Source organism: Candida orthopsilosis (genome assembly GCF_000315875.1).
Source record: "Candida orthopsilosis Co 90-125, chromosome 1 draft sequence".
NCBI lineage: Eukaryota > Fungi > Ascomycota > Pichiomycetes > Serinales > Debaryomycetaceae > Lodderomyces > Lodderomyces orthopsilosis.
The window spans coordinates 565964-585791 of NC_018292.1; the positions used below are offsets into that span (position 1 = coordinate 565964).

Genomic DNA, 19828 nt, shown 5'->3' on the forward strand with positions numbered 1-19828 from the left:
AACTCACTCCTCATCAGAATCGTCCAAGTCGGGAATAGGATACTTGAGTAGTGCAGCTACCCCAGTCAATTGATTCAATTGAATTCCCAGTTCATGCAAACTTGAAAATATGTACACTTTGGCCCCCATTCGTTTGGCTTGCTCTGTTAAATCAATGTACTGTCTTCTAGTTTCTATATCGTCACTGCGGAATAACTCATCTGAGACCATCAAGTATCGAATGGCATCCAAATTTAATGCTTTTGTAATTTCCTCCAACCCATACCATGCTCTTCCATCATCGTCATTCAACGCTCTTTGAAAACGCAGTAATGCTTGTGACTCTTCGAGGAACTTTGTATCCGATAGTTTCTTTTGCAGTTGAGGATCCGCCAAAACTTCTTCCAAACCTTGTAAGTATCCAGTAGACGAATGAGTCACTAATATCTTGCTCTTGTTATCCAAGATCAGTTGACAGATCCTGGATTCTTTGGTGGATGAATTTTGCATGTTCACACATTCCTGTATTAATCGTTCGTATAATGTCTTTGCTAAGAATCCTGGTGATGCTAGGATAATAACCTTTAGTCTGTTAAAATCAAAATGACGAATTATTCCTTGAATAATCATACTGTAGAATGAATTCATAGCTTTATCTAGATCTCGAGTTCCATAATCTTTATTCTTTCTCGGGATGGACTTTTCAATTTTCGACTGTAAAACTGTCATTTGATCGGTTACATAGCATAAGTGGGCAACTCCCTCTTGAAATACCACAGCTCCTATATCAGCTTTCTTTTCAATGGAACATAAATCATCTAGCAATGCCATATCGTACTCATCCCAACTTGACTTAACAATGCTAACCTCTTTATTCAACTCAATCTCAGCTGTGTGATAACTGTTCAACGGCACGTACTCCTGTTGTAGTAAAGATTTACCATTGACTCTCATTACCAAATCACTAGCAATATAATCAATATCTTCCACCAATAACCTCAATTTCACTAGTATTTTCTCCATCTTCAGCTTCCCCTTCGTGATTTGGTTCTGATTACCTTTTTTTACATTTCGGTGGGTAAGCAACTGGACCGTGTCGCCTTTCTTGATGAGGTTGTACAAGTACCACAAATCCTCGGAATCTTCAGGCACTAGGGTAACCGCAACATTTTTGTCCTTTAGCTTGGCCTTGTTTTTGACTTGCATTGAAAGTTAGTGTGTAGTGTAGCAAAGAGATGCGATCCTTGGTAAATTGCGTTTCTGAATTTTTCTACTTCGATGTTCCGCGCTGGTTTCTTTGTCCAATTGCATCATTGTGTTTCGTAATAGTTGCGAAAGATAAGAGGTAAGTCTTGCCCCAATGAAAACTTACTTCCACTACGCTTAAGCTTTATAATCCTTCGTTCATTAATTTATGTACATTAAATTCTAAATTGTTTCATGGTTAATTTTAATTGGCTTTTCTAAAAGGTGTCCCATTCTTTCAATTTTAGTACTTAAATATCCATCAATTTCTTTACTATTAATACCACTTACACCGTCTTTACCTTCACCTCTCCAACTCAAAGGAATCATTGGAATTCTTTCTTTCACCCTAACTTCTTGGTGTTTTCCTTCAACTGCTATGATTTTATCGGGGTTATTAGTCAACAATCGGATCTCAACCAAACCTAGGTCAAGTAAAATCGCTGTGGCTAATGAGAAATTACGAGCATCTGCTGGATGTCTCAAGATCAAATTAGCTTCAACGGTGTCAGCGCCAAGATCTTGTAAGTTGTAAGCTTTTAATTTTTCACCAAGTCCAATTCCTCTACCCTCTTGTCTTAAGTACACCATACATCCATGTCCATTTTCCCCCATAATCTTTCCTGCTTGATCAAATTGTTCACCACAATCGCATCTTGCACTCCATGCCGTTTCACCAGTATAGCATTCTGAATGGATACGAACCAAAGTTGGGTTTGAATAGGTGAGTTCGTCAATAACCAAATTGCCCTGCTTATCAAACTTCAACTGGCGGTTGTTATCAATATCATTATCGGCATCATTTCTCCCTGGTGCCAATTTGCCAATATATGCCCCTCTTGTCATTCTGTCCTGTTGGGTCTCTCCTGGCCTTTGTTTGAACAAAGATCTAGAGCGAATATCTTCTCCAAACACTATAGCTAGATGTTCCTTGTTGTCCACATTGTTTTCATACAAATGCAAAAAGATGTCCGGACCATGCGTTGTAGGAATACGTGCCCTTGCTACACATTTAACCACTGGCAATTCGTCGGGTAGGTTGGTTTGATCTCGCATGTCCTGGGTTATTACTGGTGGTGGTTGTGGTGTACCCACAGGTCTAGATGACAATGGTAGGTTGGTACTTGATGGACGAGGTGTCACTATGGGGATCTTGGTTACATCCGGCACATAATGTTTGTGAGTTTTGGTACCATTCAGGTCCGGCAAGGATGAACCATTATTGCGTGACGTAGCTGGTTGTGGGTGATGCAATAGAGACATTTTCGAGGTATTGAAACGAGTGTGTGACTTGTATATTTGCTGATATTGTAATTGGCGTTGTGACGTGGGGTTGTTTTGTTGAGTTCTGAATAGATGATCGATGGAGTTAGTTGTTTTGAACAGAATGTCCTGTGCTTTTGAAGGTGTCTTATTTGCTGCTGTACTTGTTGTTGTTGTAGTTGTGGTTGTTGATGATGAGCTTGAACCTATTACAATTGTCATGCGATTATCAGATTCTTACTAAGCTCTCTCGGTATTCGGCTGAAGCTTTTTGAAAAATTAATTTTTTCTTTTTCTGCAATTAGTCAAATTATTAGTAAAAATCAACTAATGAATTGCAACCACACAAAAAATTATTAATCAGTGCAAAGTAAATGGAAATTCGACAGTTGGTTTTGATAGACTATCCTGGGTATATTTATAGCGATTAAGCAGAAATAAGACCACCTTCGGGTTAGGTTGTTACTTTTTTGTTGACGGAAACGTTGAGATTGAAAATTATTTTGTGCCACTAGGGTTAAACAATGAAACAATACTTACAATCGAATGTTGCAATTACTAACTTAATCAATCCAAAGCGCGAGTTCGGATAAACTTAAATGAACAACAATGGAACCAGTGGATCTATGCAATCTGATTTGAAGATCTTTCTTTTAATGAGCTGAAACAATAGACCTGTGGTGGATTTGAAATGGAAGAGCAAAGTAGAACAAAAGAGAGTATTAAAAATGGGAAACTCATCCATAATCTACTGTAGAGTAAAGCTTTAGTCTTTTGCCGTATTGAAGTACCCCACTATATGTACAATCAATGTGGCGTGTAAATATTATTACCAATCCTCTCTACCAAAATTTATCACAGTCATTTATCCTGCACGTAAAAATATAAAACCGGAAGAGTTTTGTCTTCCAGCGGATATGCTTACCTAATATATTATATAATGAATAGTTTTGGATTTTGCGTAAATCCATAATGCGGACATTTAATCTTTCTGGAAATTGACATTTCCTCAGGTCCCAAATTTTCCAGGAACGGCTTCAAAAGATTTTACTTGGCGTCAATAGATCAAACTGACTGTAAGCTGATAGAGCAAATAATGAACGGATCTCATTGTCATCAACAGGCAATTGCGTTATTGTTAAAGGCAGTGATACAAATTAGTAAAAAGCGACTACGGTGTGCTTCTCTCTGTGCATCCAACAAGGTAAGGTCATTGGCTGTATGATCATTGAATTACAGTCAATGCATTCTGAGCCTCTTACATCCTGACTTCATTTTATCATTATATTGTTTATTTTGTGGCTTGGGTGTAATTACACAATTATATCGAAATAGTCCAATCACGTTGAGGGAGACAAGAAATTCGGCATTTGCAAACAATGTAACTTTCAGGGGCGACCGTGTCAGTTAGATATTGGACAATAGAGGCAACTGTGCCCCATCGTAGCCTGTTACTTTCTTTATACTCCTTTCAAAAATTCAATAATGTCTTGTTCACTAAAATTATTCAAATCGGGAACATATCTTCCCACTGGCAATTGGTGCTTCAATACCAACACACATGGCAATTTGCTACCAACAACGTAATCCATCATCAATTCCCTACCACCATCGGAATCTGCCAAAACGTTCACCAAATAAACTGGCTCTTTCCCCAGTGGGTATTTAGACTTATCCGAAAGCACATCAAACAACGCTTGTGTAACTTTATTATCTTTAGGAGTAGCAAAAGCGAAATTGAGTAATAATGGTGGCTTAACGTTTATGTAGTTGTAAATATCTTGCTTCTCTGTGATCCAAACATCTATAATCCTATTTTGTGTGGTGAATTGTGATGCTGGTGGTGGATAGATTAAACGTTGCGATTGTGCGGCATCCTTCCAAGATTTGATCCAATCCGTTAATGAGAATGGTCTCGATTGGCTGTAGAATTTGCTTCGTTCAATAGACCTAGCCAAGTTTCTGCTAAACATATTGTGTTTCCTGTTATTATGGATTGATGAACAGGAAACATGTAAGTTTGCTAAATCTTTCCGTATTTTTGTATTTTCGGTCGCAAAATTTCAGGCTCACGTGAGTATTTACAAGGGTATCTATATCATCTATTTACAAATGTTCTCTATTCATCCCATCCATCCTTCCATCTCTGTTTCCAAAACTGACAATCAAACTGTGGCTTTCCCAACTTCTTATTTACATCGTTATGAGCTTCACATAACCATTTACCTAAATCATCTTGGGACTTTGTTTGAGGTTCATGTTTGTCTATATACTTGACGAAATCTTCACCACAATACCAACAAGGATAGAATCCTGCAAACAAGTTGAGAAACAGTTTCATGTCTTGTTGCTGTTTTGTGGTTGGTGTTTCTGGAAAAGTGGCAGCAATTGAATGAAGTAGCGTCCATGAAGATTTTCCCAATTGTGCCACGTCAGGTGGTTCTTCCTTTGCATATTTAAGTTTGTTTTTGGAAGATATGCTGGCATTATCTGAGGACTTGGTAACAGATTTGGCCGACTTTGTCTTTCCTGTCACGAACTGAAAGTCTAATAGTTCATTACATGTCCGGCACCTGTTTTGGTTAGTAATCAAAACAGTGAAAGGCGATAGTCTCTGAAACATACGGTTTGCCATCCTTGTCGTAAATAATTTTACGACCTGAAAGCCCAAATTCCGGTCTCGTGGTAGACGAGTTGTCCGGCTTATTCTTTTCTGTAGTTGGGACAGGCATGAATAAATGCTATGTTGTTTATCTAAGAACGAAATGGATTTTATTGTGAAAATATTGATGGTGCGCGGAAAACAGCCTAGAGGTTTGGTAACAATATGCAAGTATAAATATTAACAATGCCTAGCTCTAACTTTCTACATTTATTTTTATTCTTTATCTTTTGACTCTGCAACTAATTTTGCACGTTTTTCCAAAATAGCATCACACAAGTCACCTACTTCTTTGGTCTTCACTGCTGACCTAGCATTGAAAAATTGATCCAAATTGTACTTCAAACCGAACCTCAATTCGTATTCATATGCAGTGCTGATCATCTCAAACTTATCGATATCCTTTACGTATCTTGCCTCGGTATTTCTGATTTCCTCGTAATCAAACCACAACTCGACCAACTCCTTAGCAAAGTCCAGATTATACGGTTTAATCACGTCATGGAGGTAATGTATAGTTTCTTCTTCTCTGCGATGTTTTTCTGCTTTGGATATTCCAGCATATGGAGTGATGTCACCGACAAGTGATTCAGCTATGTCGTGAACAATGGCAATCTTGACACATTTGTCTTTATTTACATTGGTTGGTGGTGCAATCATTGAAATGATGGACATTCGGTACATATGGTCAGCAATACTTTCCGTGTCCAATGGCGGTACGTCATGATCCAACCAACCAGTACGTTTTTGAAATTTCAATGATGAAACGATCTGCAAAAATGCAAGCATGTAGTTTACTGGCTGTGCCGGGGATCTAGGAATTAGCAAATCTTTGATGTGTTGTGGTAATGCATCTGCTGGTTTCCACTGGTTTTCAGTCAAATTCTTGATGGAGTTCATTGGCGTTGGTGATGATGAGTGTGTGTTAATGATCTTGAATGCAATGAATGTGTTGAATATTTAAGATAAAAGTAAGCTGTTCCTAAAAGATCTACGCATCTAATAGCAAACTGGTTTGAAGCCACACAGAGAGGGAAGCAACTTTAAATGGCTGGTTGTGGTTTGCAATCAGTCTATGCTGTCCCAAAGAGAAAGAAGAGTGTTAAATCCAATCTGTTCATCACTTTTCTCTCAGAATGTAAACAAATGAACCTTTCCAACCGATGAGAACAGTTATATGCAGGAGATGATATGAAGGAATATAAACCACTTTAATACAAGGGCTAGATCTGATCAGCCCTATACAATTCACCTATTCGGAAAGTATACTAAGTTTTTTTCATTAAATTTTATACAAAGTCGAGTACAACACTTAAGCAATCAATTCAACAACACCACCAACGGCTCTAATCTTCTCTTCAGCCAATTTAGAAACAAATCTGGCCTTAACAATGACTGGAACTTCTGGTAATCTACCTTTACCCAAAACTTTACCGTAACCGTGAGCCAATGTGTCAATGACAGGAGCAGCTGATTTTGATGAACTCTTCAAGTATTCGTCCTTCTTTTCAGAGTCAACCAAGGTCCATAATTTTTCCAAGTTGATCTCTGGTCTCCAGAAGTGGTTTTGTTGTTTGTGGAAGTATCTCATACCAACCTTACCGAAGTAACCTGGGTGGTATTTATCCAAGTTAGTTCTGTGATGGTGTTGACCACCAGCCATACCTCTACCACCGGGATGCTTTCTGTGTTTACCAATTCTACCCTTACCGGCTATAATAAAAGAATGTTAGTAAATAAATTCTTGTTGGGTTTTCAAGAAGAATTTTGAACTAGATGAGTGACCTGATGTACCATAACTAGAGTATTGCTGTGGATCATGTCGACAGGAGTTGCAGACTCCTACTTGAAACTGTGAATCATCTGAACTGTGACGAGAAGTATTCGATTAGCCCATGCAAATGTGCTATTCTATTACGTCCAGGTTTGTTGGTGGAAAATTCTATCTCTTCTTCGTTCTCATGACTTGTAACTTCATCTAGTTCAATAGATCTCCCTTTTGCTCCTTTGATATATCGATGTACATACCAGAAACATTTCCTCTGTGTTTTCTGGTCTTGGTTAATCTAGTAGGCATTGTTGTATGTGTTGGTAAACCTTAGTTGATAGGAACCTTTCTGTAAAAAAAATTTCAATACTTCGAAAATTAAAATGTTTTGTTTGAGAGTGAGAGTGTGAGAGTGTGTACAGTGAGGTCTACATCGCTACCATTTACCAGTAGTTAAAAGTTTCACTTTGTATCACAAAAAGTGATGTTCGCACTACGAGATATTTCTTTTTGTTTCAATCATACGTATTAGGGCTGAAGCCCTAACGACTTTTATTCACCTACCCCAAACTTCTGCATACGTCAGTTTACCCCTTGTTTCTGGAACGTAAGTTCTAATAAACCAGATACTGAAACCACACATGACTGTAAATATGAAATAAACGGAACCTCCTGTCGCATGCAACAATACTGGGAACAGGTATCCAACAATGAAGGTCGCAATCCAATTCAAACTGGTACCAAAACTCTGGGCCGATGCCTTGGCTTTAGTTTGAGTCACTTCACCCACCAACAAAAATGGGATTGGGCCAAGACCGATGGCAAAAAAAGTGATGTATGTAAACGTTCCCACGATTGACATAATCGAATTGGTCCATATGATTCCAAAGCCCATCAAGACAGTTGCAACACCAAGGAATGTCACCGATGTAAGTAATAACGGCTTGCGACCCAATTTATCAACAACGGTGGCAGATCCAAACGTGACGACAACATTAACCAACGAAATCAAACAATTGATCAAGATTGAGTGGTTAGGAAACACAGATACCAAAACAGATACTCCGTAAAAAATGATCGAATTTATACCATCAAATTGTTGCAAAATCAATACACCAGCTGCAGCAATGAGCGAAGGTCTAAATTCAGAGGACGTAATGTATTCCCATAAAGTAGCAGTACTTTTGGACAGCTCTTGTTCTGTGTCTAGTTCGCCATTTTCCATCAAGGAATTGCTTTCCTCAGCAGATTCGTCATTAGTCTTCCAACCATTAACTTCGGCTGTAACTCCAGAATAGCTTCCCCCTCTTAATCTATGCAACACAGTGTATGCTTGATCATGATTGCCCTGATTTACCAACCACATCGGTGATTCGTCAACCCAAATCGTCAACACAATCACATTAATTGCAGCAATGACTCCAGCAGTAATTAATAACCATCTCCAATCATTGTCATTAGACCACTTAAGGGAAAGCAATTGTGTAAATAATATGCCAACGTTGATACTTACTTGATTCATTGATCCCAATAACCCCTTCGTATGTGTTGGCGAGACCTCATTTATGTACAAAGACGTGATGACTAAAGCAGATCCAGCTCCTAACCCACATATGAATCTACCAAAAAGTAGTCCATAGAATGTGTTGGCTAAACCATTCAATATCGATCCAATGACATACATTGCGCAATGCAAATAACTAGTTAATTTCCTTCCATACTTGTCAGCTAAATGTCCAACATAGAATGACCCCACCAACCCTCCTATTGAAAATATCGATGTAACTAGACCAATTTGATCCGGTGTCATTGGTATACATTGAATGTATCCACGAGATCCCCAAAATGAATCCATGTACGGCACTGGTCCTGGTTGTGAACGCTTACATGTAAGTACTAACTCAGGCGAATTGAGTTCGGCCATGTGGTACCCAAATTGTAAAGACCCAAGGCATATCGTGGTGACTGAAAATAGCAAGTTAGCGGTAAGCTTCTGCTGCTGCTGCTGCTGCTGTTGGTGTTGTGATGATGGCATATTGTAGTGTGGTGTTATCTTTAGTTTGCTTCATTTATCGTGATCAATTTTGTGGGACGTCTAAAAATAAGGGATTAGCAAAAACGCTACCGAGACAAATATTACGAATTTCAAATCATATATAGTATTACAGTCATTTTAATTCTAAATAATTGGCAAAAAATTCCCCACAATCATCATGGGTATCCCGAATACATCTCTTTTTAATGTCCACACGCAACCAGTTCTAATTTTGACATCTGGCTTTGGCGTTAACAAAGTACATTCCGTCATTGTAGCACCTAAAAAATCCCCGAAGGCAATTCTAGAAAATACTTGAAAATATTCAACCACTGATTTGTCATCTAGTAACTCAACAATGAATTTCCGCTGACCTTTACCCATTAGCTGCTCTTTGTTCCATCCAGTTAAAACACAAAATTCATCTCCCACGTAAGCTATTTCGCCAGTTCTTCTCCATACAATAGTCGGCGTACCACTGACTTTAATAAAATTGTCGTATGTGAGTAATGTTCTTTGAAAACATTGTTCCATAAATATCAAATCATGCTCCTTTAATGAATTGGTACAGGCAATGAAAGATGGTCGGTAAATGGCCATTGATTTCGCCATCTCGACTAGCAAAGGTTTGGGGAACCGTTTGCGTAAATAGGCAATAAGCGAATGGTACCCAGGCGTATATGAAAATGGTTTAGTAACTTTTGCGTAAATCTCCTCTGGCTCTTTAAAGAACGCTTCTTCTTTGCCGCTGACGTTGCTCGGATTGTTTTCGTCATGCAGGATTCCAATTGAAAATGACAATTTCAGTTTTGAGTTTCGCTCTTCATACACTGTGTAATCTGTGTTTTTCATCTCTTCGATAGCAGTGATAATATCGGGAAATAATGATGTCTTTTCGGAATCTATTTGACCAATAAAATATTGATTGATTGATTCATCACATTTGGGATATTTTGAATCTTCAAATAAGGTACTCGTATTTCTGAATGTTGGTGCTGTTAATACATCCAGGTGCTTATGTTGTAACCCGTTGTTGTATGTCGTTGTCTCTGTCCCTCTTTGGTACTCCACTTCGGGTATTGGCGGCACTGTGTTTCCTGCGTTGGACATATTATGGGGTGATAGATTTGGGGACATAATATGTGAGTTGGGAGTTGCTTCATTTGACGTTGTATGATGGCCGCCAAAGTTGTCTTGCAAAATATTGGAAAGGGTGGCATACTCCAAATCTGCGGCAGTGGAGAGAAATTTTGACTTTTTTTGATATTGGATAAACGAAGTTGGTGAGTTTGCACTAGTTGGTGCTCTACTTGATTGTTGTGGAGCTAATTGAGAATTTGAAGATGACTGCTCCTGCTCCAGCTGTGAATGCTGGCGAGACTGATTGAAAGAATTTTGGTAGTAGTAGTCAGCTGTGGATTGGATTCCCAGTCCTGACGCATTATGTTGGAACAAGGTGGCTTGGTATGTCGTATGGTTGGGAGTGAAATTATTTGGTTGTGGTAGCAGCTGAGGTCGCTGAGGCTGCAGATACAATTGATACTGTTCTGGAATTGCCGAAGCTGGTCTAGCTAAGGGTGGTGATATTGATTGCATTTGGGGTTGAATCTGCTGCTGATCGGCAACTTGTTGTTGCAATTGTGTTTGAGGCTGTAGTGCAGGAGCACTCACACCTTGATGATGGAGCGGAACTTGCTGGTCCCGCTCGTTTGACTGACGCAGTTGTAAACGGGAGTGTATATCGAGAAATGCATGATTATTCTGTCCTAAAGGCAAGTTTTGAGCATGAGGTTGTTGTAACGTCGTGTTCAATGAGTAGCCGTGTTGCAAGTCATGGCTTGATTGATGATCTTGAGGTAGACTCTGTGTTCTTTTTATCGTCAAGCTGGAATTTGGGACATCATCTAGGTACTTTTTCCGTTTACGAGGGGCATCTTCACATGTTTGATCCAAACCTCGTTGAATGCATCTCTTACAAGGTCTTCCCGGGTCACATGTCATGTGTGCCTTGTGACAGTGGTTGCATGCTCTCGATGTTTTCTTCCTTCTCTGGTGCATCACGTTAGTAATGAGACCTTCAGTAAGTGGGGATCTGAATTATACGTACGGGTTTAACAGTGGGGTTACTATTTTCGGTACCGTTCTCATGATCAGAGTCAGGATATTTCACTTCTTGGCGTTCATTCATCTTACTCTTGATAGCAAAGTTATCCCTCTTATATATACATTTGATATTGAGACATGTAATGTGATACTAAACTGGTAAACTGCTGGTAGCTGTTCCTCACCCATTGAGATTGACCAAAATCCGCACATACAAAGAAAAAGAGAAATTATTGAATCATATCCTCGGCTGGGTAGTGCTACCAATTGACTGATGGGGTATCAATCTTACTCGGCTACTCGACGTTAGGATTTTTACAATACGAAGGAAACTGATAAATCAATTTAGAAAATTTATAGTTTCTTGATGTGTAATAATACTGATCAAATTTATTTTCTCATGTCTTGAATAATTTTGCAACCAAATGATCCAAAAGAATGAGACAATAATTTGAGGATTGAAAATCCATTTTTTGCAAGTATGATCTAATTAGTTATACCTCTAAGTAAGATAGACTTTTACAAGTGCATCAGAACAATATCTTGCAAAGCTCATACTGAATAGAAATATAACTGAGGAGATTGTAAAGAGAAGGTCTTTTAGGGATTTTTTGCTAGTGGTGTCTGTATGTACATTCAGGCTACATCAAACACGAGTGAATTTACAGTTTAAAAAACTTCAAACCCAATTTTATAATCCATGACACCCTGCATCCTTTAAATAGTTGCAAAAAGCGTCCCCTGTGTTTAGTGGTACAGTTGCATAAATAAAATAGAACAGAGGAATTGAGGTGAAAACGACAATGAGAAGAAAAAAAAATTTATTTAGCAAAAAGAGGATTCAATGAAGAGTCGTTTGAGTCAATTCTTATCATTGAAAACCACTAGATTCTTTAGATTTTCATTTCAACGATACCTGTACGTTCCTAAACGTTGCATATCTATATCCCCTTACGTTATGTCTGATTTCATCACCAAATTTGAAAAATTGACCTTGGATCAAATTCCATCAAAATTGGAAACCATTGAATTTCCAAAATTAAATAATGAGCAATTAGCTTTATCTTCTCAATTTGAAACTTTGTCAAAAAGACTAGATGAAAGTGATACATTGGCACAAATTAATGATTCATTAAGAAGCAAAACTTTTGTCGTTGGATCAATTCCAAGTAAAGCAGATTTGATCTTGTTTGAACAAGTGTTCCCATTGGCATCAAAATGGACTTCCAAGGAAGATATTACCAAACATAGACATTTGTTGAGGTGGGCTGATTTGGTTCAAAACACATTGGTGAATGTTCCAGAACCAGTCAAGATTGATTACGATATTGAAATACCAAGAGAAATCAAAGAGAAGAAGAAACCAGCAGCAGCAGCTAATGTTCAAGGTAAAGATGCCGCTTCTGCCAAGGGAGATGCTAAAGCAGATAAAAAGAAACCAAAAGGTGAAGCAGTTGCTGGAGGAGCTCCATCTGATCAAAAACCATATCAAGAATTAACCGAGGAGGAGAAACAGGCTAGAGCAGCAGCTAAAGAAGCCAAGAAGGCAGCTAAAGCCAAAGCCAACGCTGAAAAAGAGAAACAAAAACAGAATGAAAAAGCCGCATCTGCTGCTCCTCCATCACCAGCAATGGTTGATCTTAGAGTTGGATTCATTCAAAAAGCAGAAAGACATCCAAACGCCGACTCTCTTTACATGTCAACTATTGATATGGGGGATGAAGAAGGTCCAAGAATCGTATGTTCAGGATTGGTCAACTATGTTCCAATTGAAGAAATGCAAAAGAGATATGTGATTGTTGTTGCCAATTTGAAACCAGTCACAATGAGAGGTGTCAAGAGTTGTGCTATGGTTTTATGTGCTTCAAATAAAGACGATGGTGTGGTTGAATTTGTTAACCCACCAGAAGGTTCTAAACCAGGTGACAAAATCTTTTTCGAAGGTTATAACGGTGTTCCTGAAAAACAGTTGAACCCAAAGAAGAAAATTTGGGAAGCTGTTCAACCTAAATTTACCACTACTGAAAACTTTGAAGTTACCTATACTGAAGAAGGTAAACCACCTGCATTTTTGGTGAATGAAAAGGGAGAGAAATGTAAAAACAGTACTGTTGTTGGCGCAAATGTCAGTTAGATGTATGTGTGTGTATATTGTATCACCTGTCATGAAGCAGTAGACAAAACATGCTGAAACTCAACCTACAAAGTCAACGAAGTTTACCATATGGATGGTGCTATTTGCAGTCCATTACTTTCCTCATTTTTCAATATCTTTACAACTCGACAATAATCAAAATAAAGTACCTTCCAGCTCTGCTCAAGTAAATCAATATTATTATACAGTAGCCTCGTCCTCAACACATTATCAACCACTCTCCAACTATATTTAGCTCTGGCACGATTCAATGAGAATTCCTTGGGACCAGCAAGTAAATGGTCATTGATGATATGAAAAGGATTGAAAATGCATGAGTATGCTTCCATTCGTAGGTAATTTGATATCGATTATTTCCTCGTTGTTTGATTGAAAACTGAGCTTTATAACCCGCCATGCTTGATCCTGGTTGATGGAAAGCGGTGATGGCAGATATATCTAATGGATGCAGTCGAATTCCGTCTCGACCACAATGCCAATATTTATAGTTGCGCTCTCTTTTGAATATCAACTATCGATTATACTTTGATAAATATTTTGTGGAAATGTCGAGCTGCGGTTTTGTAAAGTCGTATGTCATTTCATCATCAGGTAAGAATACTTTTTGTAACCGGCGGTGTGGATTGATTGATTTGCAATGTAATTGTACCGAAAGTGGTGGGCAGTTCCAAATTCTGGTTCCTCTATCTATCGAAGTTCCCCTAGCGGTGATGATACCTTCTTCGTTTCGAAATCATGTAAGTTAAAATTGGTGTTGGGGTATTCTTGATTGAACATTCAGTTGAAAAATGTATTGTCTGAAACCGGGTACTTGATGATAGCAGCAATTTGAATGTGTGAGAATTTGATAGCTTCTTGAACATCCTCAAGGGAAAAGAAACTTTTCACCAATGGAGGCAAAGATTGATTAATTTTAACCTCGAACGATCCATTGTTTAATTTCGCATCTTTTAATTTAGAAATTTATTGTTGTATTTCGAATGCAAATTTAAAAAATCTGGAATGCCCATATAAAACCGTATCCAATACTTGGTTGGTTACGAATACTTCATTCTGTGAGTAGTTGCCGTTCGCATTATTGCGTATTCCATTTCGGTTTTAAGGTTGTAGTTTACTTTTAACGTTAGATCCCTGAAGTGGTTCGTGAGTAGTCCGCGGTAGTATGGTTGATTGTGCTTGGTTCATAGAAGTTGAATGTCGGTTGGAAGTAATAGAGTACCCGTCCGTCTTCATGGCGTCTTGAGTGCTTGTTTGGTTCTGAAAATCACCCATCATTCCAGTTGCAGAATATGTTCCCCTTTGTGTCAAAAAATCTTCAAAATTTTGGTCCGTATCTACCTCGCTAGACAATGCATCAACAACCAGGTCATCAGCAACACCATTTTTCGTCGAGGTATTCTTGCAGTCGTGATGTGCAATCTCATTTTATAAAGTACGGGTCACTCCAAACAATGTCCTTGATAAATTAATAACCTTTATATTCTTCGTTTGAAATCTCAGTGGTTCAGATTGTGATTTCTTCTTGATCTTTTGTTTTGGAGAAATAATGAAAAATACAGGTTTGTTTTACCTAAAGCTCAGTTTATACATCGCTGATGCATTTGAAGATGTTACAACACTCCAGTTGAAATTGGAGCAGGCTGGGATGGTACTTTGTGGACTCAATTGACTAGATCCGGGTGTATTGCCGTTTATTTATAGGCTTGGCGGGCGATGAAGCTTTAGTATGTGGTACAGTAGATTGTTCTTGAAAGCATCTGTCAGTAAATTAATGTTCTTGTACTTTGTATTGTATAATGTAAGGCTTTACCGGATTCACAGCCAATGGGTTCTTATTTAGTCAAGATAAATACCCGGTAGCTAGATTAAACACAACCAAAGTGCGTTCAAAGGTTAATTGGATAACTGGTAAGGTTGCAATTACAGAACCAACCTACGTCAATGGGTAATTTGGGTTTGGTAACTTTAATTTTTGAAGTCCAAGTAATGTCGCATCAATCTGACACACACTAATTTTTTCGACATTCTTAAATCTTTCAGAGTCCGGGGATTGATCTAAATTTTCAAATTAGATTCGCTTGTTTCAACGACACGAGCAAAAATTTGGAAATGGCTTTCTATCTCGAAACTTGACATTTTATCACCATAATCTGGTTGCCTCAGCTATTGTTGATAACCAGCAATGTAAGTTGTGATATATCCGATCCCATACTAGGTACGTGCATGTGCATGATGCATTGAACGCTACAATAGAAAACAAAAAATAGGATGGAAAATCAGTTTAAAAAACACAAAACGCACAAAATTAATTATGAATTGAGTTTGATGTTTGTAGCGTAAAGCTCAACAAACACAATGCATTGTGATCAACATCACTTAAGCAACTTACATAATTTGTTGAGTGATGAAGTTTTCTTGGTTTTTTGGTTGATATTGTTATAATTGTGATTACAATCTGTGTTTGTATCTCACCATTATTGTATATGAGTTTGTGTTAAATAAAATAATTACACACACACGCTTTCTCCTCTAGATCTCGTTATCATTCTCCATCATCAACTATCATTGGTTCATAAATTTGTCGTAGGCTTTGTTAAACTTTAGGTCACCTAAACTTAAGAATTGTGATTCAACAATTCTATTTCAATCACTTGTAAATCCAGCATAATGTACTTGCCTTACCGTTACACTATGTGACAGTTGGTATCATGGCTTGGACCCTCAATTGTAATAAAATAATGGCCACCCCTTCGGCAAAGCGGAAAGACAACAAATGCCCAAATAGAATTGATGTAAGGAATTTTCTGACCAGAGATGTGCAGAGATTTAGTGATCTTATAATAAAATATTCTTAATCAAGCCGCACCTACCCACAAACTTTATATTTAAAATTTACATAGGAGTCTCTTTCTCTAAGATGCAATGTAGTGACAGTTGAAGACCCTATATAACAATGTAACTAATGTAATATAGTATTTGTTAATTGTTCTATGCATAATTAGAACGTGTGCATATATAAGATGGATTACCTTCTATTCTATATAGGGACACACTCTCGCATTTGATTCTCTGGGTTTTCCATATTTAAAAAGTAAAAAATAAAATTTATTTATTTTTTTTCAAAATTAAATTTCTCACACCCTCTCCTCATTTCTCCCCCATTTCATTACTCATCAGGAACCACAGAACTTTGACAACCAAATCATATATATAAATATATATATATACATAAATATACAGACGCCAACGTCCCATAACCAAGTGTCCACAGTACATATACCACCACACGCTTAAACACACCCAACACTTACCACCACATCTTTTCTTTCACAATATGAACAACGATCCACAAGACTTGTCTCCACTCACAATATCAACCTCAAGCTCAGTTGCCACCCCCGTATCTTCTTCTAAACTGAATATGGTAAAAAAGCCATCTACTGAACCGAAGAGAAGACGGGTTACTCGCGCTTGTGACACATGTCGTGCAAAAAAAGTCAAATGTGATGGTAGACAACCTTGTATTCACTGTACCGTGTATTCATTTCGTTGTACCTATGATGAACCAAATATTAGAAATAAAAAGAACTCGGGTATTCCCAAGCCATCACTGCCTAATGTTGTTGCTGCATTACAGGCCGCAGCAGCAAATGGTACATTATACAATGATCACGACCAACTGTTGAGAAATTTAGGTGGTGCTGCTGCTGCCAATACAGCCAATGCTGCTGTTAATGGTAGCCAAGTGAATGCTTCTATTGCTACTGCTGCTTCAAACCCACCAAATGGTGTACCAATCGACTCATTCCCAACAAAGAACTTAATCATTGCTCAGCAAATTATCAGTGCACTACTCCCCAAACTACAATTCAGCTGTTTAGACCAAAACTTGGATTTCGATTTAGATAGATTTCAAAAGATTATTTCCCACATGAGTCAAAAGTCGTCTTCATTTGTATTAAATACCAATGAAATTGCTGATTTGATGCACGACAAAGAATCTATAGTACCGCCGCCAAGAAAAGCATCAGCAGAAACTTTTAGTGACGATTATACTGCGACAACACCTCGTGAAGTTAAATTAATCCTTCCTAGTAAAGAAGAGGCATTGGAATTGATTTACACCACTTGGAACAAAGCATGTGTTTTGTTTAGATTTTATCATCGACCATCACTTATTCAAGAAATAGATTTACTATATTCATTGGACCCTAGTGAGTATGGTGATAGACAACAAAAATTTCTTCCTTTTCTTTATTCAAGTTTAGCCTGTGGATGTTTATTTAGTAAATCACCATACAAGAAAACTTCACATAATGAGAATCTAGAAGATGACGGATTCAAGTACTTTTTGGAGGCTAGGAAGTTGATGGATATTACCAATGTTGGTGATATAAGTTCAATTCAAACTATTGTCATGATGATTATGTATTTACAATGTTCAGCTAGATTGTCTACTTGCTATTCATATATTGGAATAGCTCTTAGAAGTGCATTAAAAGAAGGATTACATCGTAATTTATCCATTTTTCAGAATTCCAAACGCAAATTAGATCCAATGGAGATTGATACTAGGAAAAGGTTATTTTTTACCATATACAAAATGGACATCTACATCAATAGTTTACTAGGATTACCTCGCTCACTTACCGAAGATCAATTTGATCAAGAATTGCCAGATGATTTAGATGATGAAAATGTCACTAGACAAGGGTACTTGTACGAGAAACAAGGAGGAAGATTAAGCTCGGCAGGTTGTGCCAATTATCACACCAAATTGATGTTTATATTGTCACATATTCTTAAAGAATTATACCCTGTCAAGATTACAAATACCGAGGAAAACAAGTTTTTACATGAGCAACGACAACACGAGCAGAATCAGACTCAGGAGTCCAACCAGTCACACACATCGCCAGCAAGTCTGCAAGTATCACCACACCTGCAACCACAACCTCCACAACCGGTGAAGCAAGAGTCACAACACCCATTCACAAAGTCACCAACAGTGCCAATGTCCACTCTTGGAAAACTTCCCCTGACCTTAACCACCCCTTTACCATCGGCACCAGATAGAATTCATACCAAGGTTACTGAATTGGAGATGGAATTGAAGATATGGTTGGACAGTTTGCCACGTGAATTACAACCTACTGATCCTAATGTGGAGAGAACAGATATCCCTGAGAAGTTTGTTCTTGCCAACTATTATCTACATTTGTCATTTTTAAATTGTCAAATTATGCTTTATCGTCCATTTATCCATTTTGTTAGTGATTCAATGAATGGATCTTTATCAGATCCCAGATCATTGATCAGAGGGCGCAATTGTATCAAAATCGCACGTATGGTTGTGAAATTAGCAAACAAGATGATTGATGAACAGTTGTTGATTGGAACATATTGGTTTTCAATGTACACCATTTTCTTCAGTATCGCATGCTTGATGTATTATTTCCATTTTTCAAACTACAACAACAATGGACTTGGTGTGAATGCATGTGGTGTATTATTTGATGATGACTTGAATGTTGAAGTAATTAAAAAGGATATTGAAATTGGAAAAAAAGTGTTGGATTCATTAAAGGATTCATCTAATAGTTCGTTGCGAATTTATAATATGTTGAATACGTTGTTTGAACAATTGAATCGTAGGACAGCATCGAAAACGGTATACAAGAAACAACAACAGCAACACCAGCCATCATCTTCGCAATCAACCCAACAAGCTGAACAAGCTCAACAGCAAATGCAACAAAACGCCAATATTCTTCTTCAAGAAAATGTGAAGAGTACATTTAAGAATTTTGATGAAAATAATCGCTATGTGAACGGTTTTAAAAAGGATGATTTGAGTGAATTTTTCAAGGACGCCAGTATTGCTCGATTTCAATCAACGTCAGAAATTCCTAAAGATTTAGCTAATATCGAAAAACTCCTGGTGATTAAAGAAGAAGATAACGAAGAGATTGGCGGTAATGTTGGAGCTGGTCTTACTTCCAATTACATGCCGGGTGTGTTTGATAAACTTGATGCACAAATATTTGGCAAGATTCTTCCACCTTATATGTATGATCAGCAACATTTGCCAAATAATCAAAAGTTCCAACAACAACAACAACAACAACAACAACAACAACAACAAGGGCAGCCACAGCAGCCACAACCATTTCAGCAACCTCATCAACAACAATATGCTTCTACCGAGCAGCCACAGCAGTTTACACAATATGAGCCGGAACAAGGAAGTAACATCTACAATTCCCAAAATTCGTTTGTTGCTAACAACAATAACAATAATTACAATCCTGATGAAGATTTAAATTTTGAAGAGATTTTCGGTGCTTTGGATGGATTTGCACCAGGGAACATGAGTGGTGGTGTTGGTGGTAACAATCCTATTGATTATTTAGCACCATTTTGAACGAGAGAGAAAGAGAAGAAAGACATCAAGTGATAGAGAGATAAGACGTTTAAGCGATAACGGACAAGGTCAATTAGATTTATTTATATGTTTTTTGACCATTCTGTATATTTATTCAACCAGTGTAATTTGTATGTATATTTGTAATATATTAATTGGGTCTGTAACAAAGAAAGAGGCAAAGTACCGAATAT

At 37.7% G+C, this 19828-nt stretch overlaps 10 protein-coding genes across 10 annotated transcripts; 2 read left to right on the forward strand and 8 right to left on the reverse strand. All coding sequences in view use genetic code 12, as the record gives it.

Annotated features, from left to right (window-relative positions):
• Positions 1-3: 3 nt before the first annotated feature.
• On the reverse strand, positions 4-1185 carry CORT_0A02590 (hypothetical protein; the record flags this gene model as incomplete). The annotated part of the gene is made up of 1 exon (XM_003866042.1): positions 4-1185. The coding sequence occupies one exon, from the start codon at positions 1183-1185 to the stop codon at positions 4-6; it is 1182 nt and encodes a 393-aa protein (XP_003866090.1).
• Positions 1186-1407: 222 nt separating this feature from the next.
• On the reverse strand, positions 1408-2709 carry CORT_0A02600 (Rib1 GTP cyclohydrolase II; the record flags this gene model as incomplete). The annotated part of the gene is made up of 1 exon (XM_003866043.1): positions 1408-2709. One exon carries the CDS (start codon positions 2707-2709, stop codon positions 1408-1410), a length of 1302 nt encoding a protein of 433 aa, XP_003866091.1.
• A 1238-nt stretch (positions 2710-3947) lies between these two features.
• CORT_0A02610 (hypothetical protein) lies at positions 3948-4460 on the reverse strand (the record flags this gene model as incomplete). The annotated part of the gene is made up of 1 exon (XM_003866044.1): positions 3948-4460. The coding sequence occupies one exon, from the start codon at positions 4458-4460 to the stop codon at positions 3948-3950; it is 513 nt and encodes a 170-aa protein (XP_003866092.1).
• A 146-nt stretch (positions 4461-4606) lies between these two features.
• On the reverse strand, positions 4607-5219 carry CORT_0A02620 (Erv1 protein; the record flags this gene model as incomplete). Its single annotated transcript, XM_003866045.1, has 2 exons — positions 4607-5060; positions 5113-5219. The coding sequence occupies 2 exons, from the start codon at positions 5217-5219 to the stop codon at positions 4607-4609; spliced, it is 561 nt and encodes a 186-aa protein (XP_003866093.1).
• Positions 5220-5365: 146 nt separating this feature from the next.
• Positions 5366-6049, reverse strand: CORT_0A02630 (hypothetical protein; the record flags this gene model as incomplete). Its single annotated transcript, XM_003866046.1, has 1 exon — positions 5366-6049. The coding sequence occupies one exon, from the start codon at positions 6047-6049 to the stop codon at positions 5366-5368; it is 684 nt and encodes a 227-aa protein (XP_003866094.1).
• A 412-nt stretch (positions 6050-6461) lies between these two features.
• On the reverse strand, positions 6462-7226 carry CORT_0A02640 (Rpl28 ribosomal protein; the record flags this gene model as incomplete). Its single annotated transcript, XM_003866047.1, has 2 exons — positions 6462-6862; positions 7178-7226. 2 exons carry the CDS (start codon positions 7224-7226, stop codon positions 6462-6464), a joined length of 450 nt encoding a protein of 149 aa, XP_003866095.1.
• A 247-nt stretch (positions 7227-7473) lies between these two features.
• CORT_0A02650 (Hgt18 glucose transporter) lies at positions 7474-8952 on the reverse strand (the record flags this gene model as incomplete). Its single annotated transcript, XM_003866048.1, has 1 exon — positions 7474-8952. One exon carries the CDS (start codon positions 8950-8952, stop codon positions 7474-7476), a length of 1479 nt encoding a protein of 492 aa, XP_003866096.1.
• Positions 8953-9096: 144 nt separating this feature from the next.
• Positions 9097-11140, reverse strand: CORT_0A02660 (Zcf11 DNA-binding transcription factor; the record flags this gene model as incomplete). Its single annotated transcript, XM_003866049.1, has 2 exons — positions 9097-11001; positions 11060-11140. The coding sequence occupies 2 exons, from the start codon at positions 11138-11140 to the stop codon at positions 9097-9099; spliced, it is 1986 nt and encodes a 661-aa protein (XP_003866097.1).
• A 759-nt stretch (positions 11141-11899) lies between these two features.
• CORT_0A02670 (Arc1 G4 nucleic acid binding protein) lies at positions 11900-13189 on the forward strand (the record flags this gene model as incomplete). The annotated part of the gene is made up of 1 exon (XM_003866050.1): positions 11900-13189. The coding sequence occupies one exon, from the start codon at positions 11900-11902 to the stop codon at positions 13187-13189; it is 1290 nt and encodes a 429-aa protein (XP_003866098.1).
• A 3355-nt stretch (positions 13190-16544) lies between these two features.
• CORT_0A02680 (Asg1 transcription factor) lies at positions 16545-19634 on the forward strand (the record flags this gene model as incomplete). Its single annotated transcript, XM_003866051.1, has 1 exon — positions 16545-19634. One exon carries the CDS (start codon positions 16545-16547, stop codon positions 19632-19634), a length of 3090 nt encoding a protein of 1029 aa, XP_003866099.1.
• Positions 19635-19828: the final 194 nt, after the last annotated feature.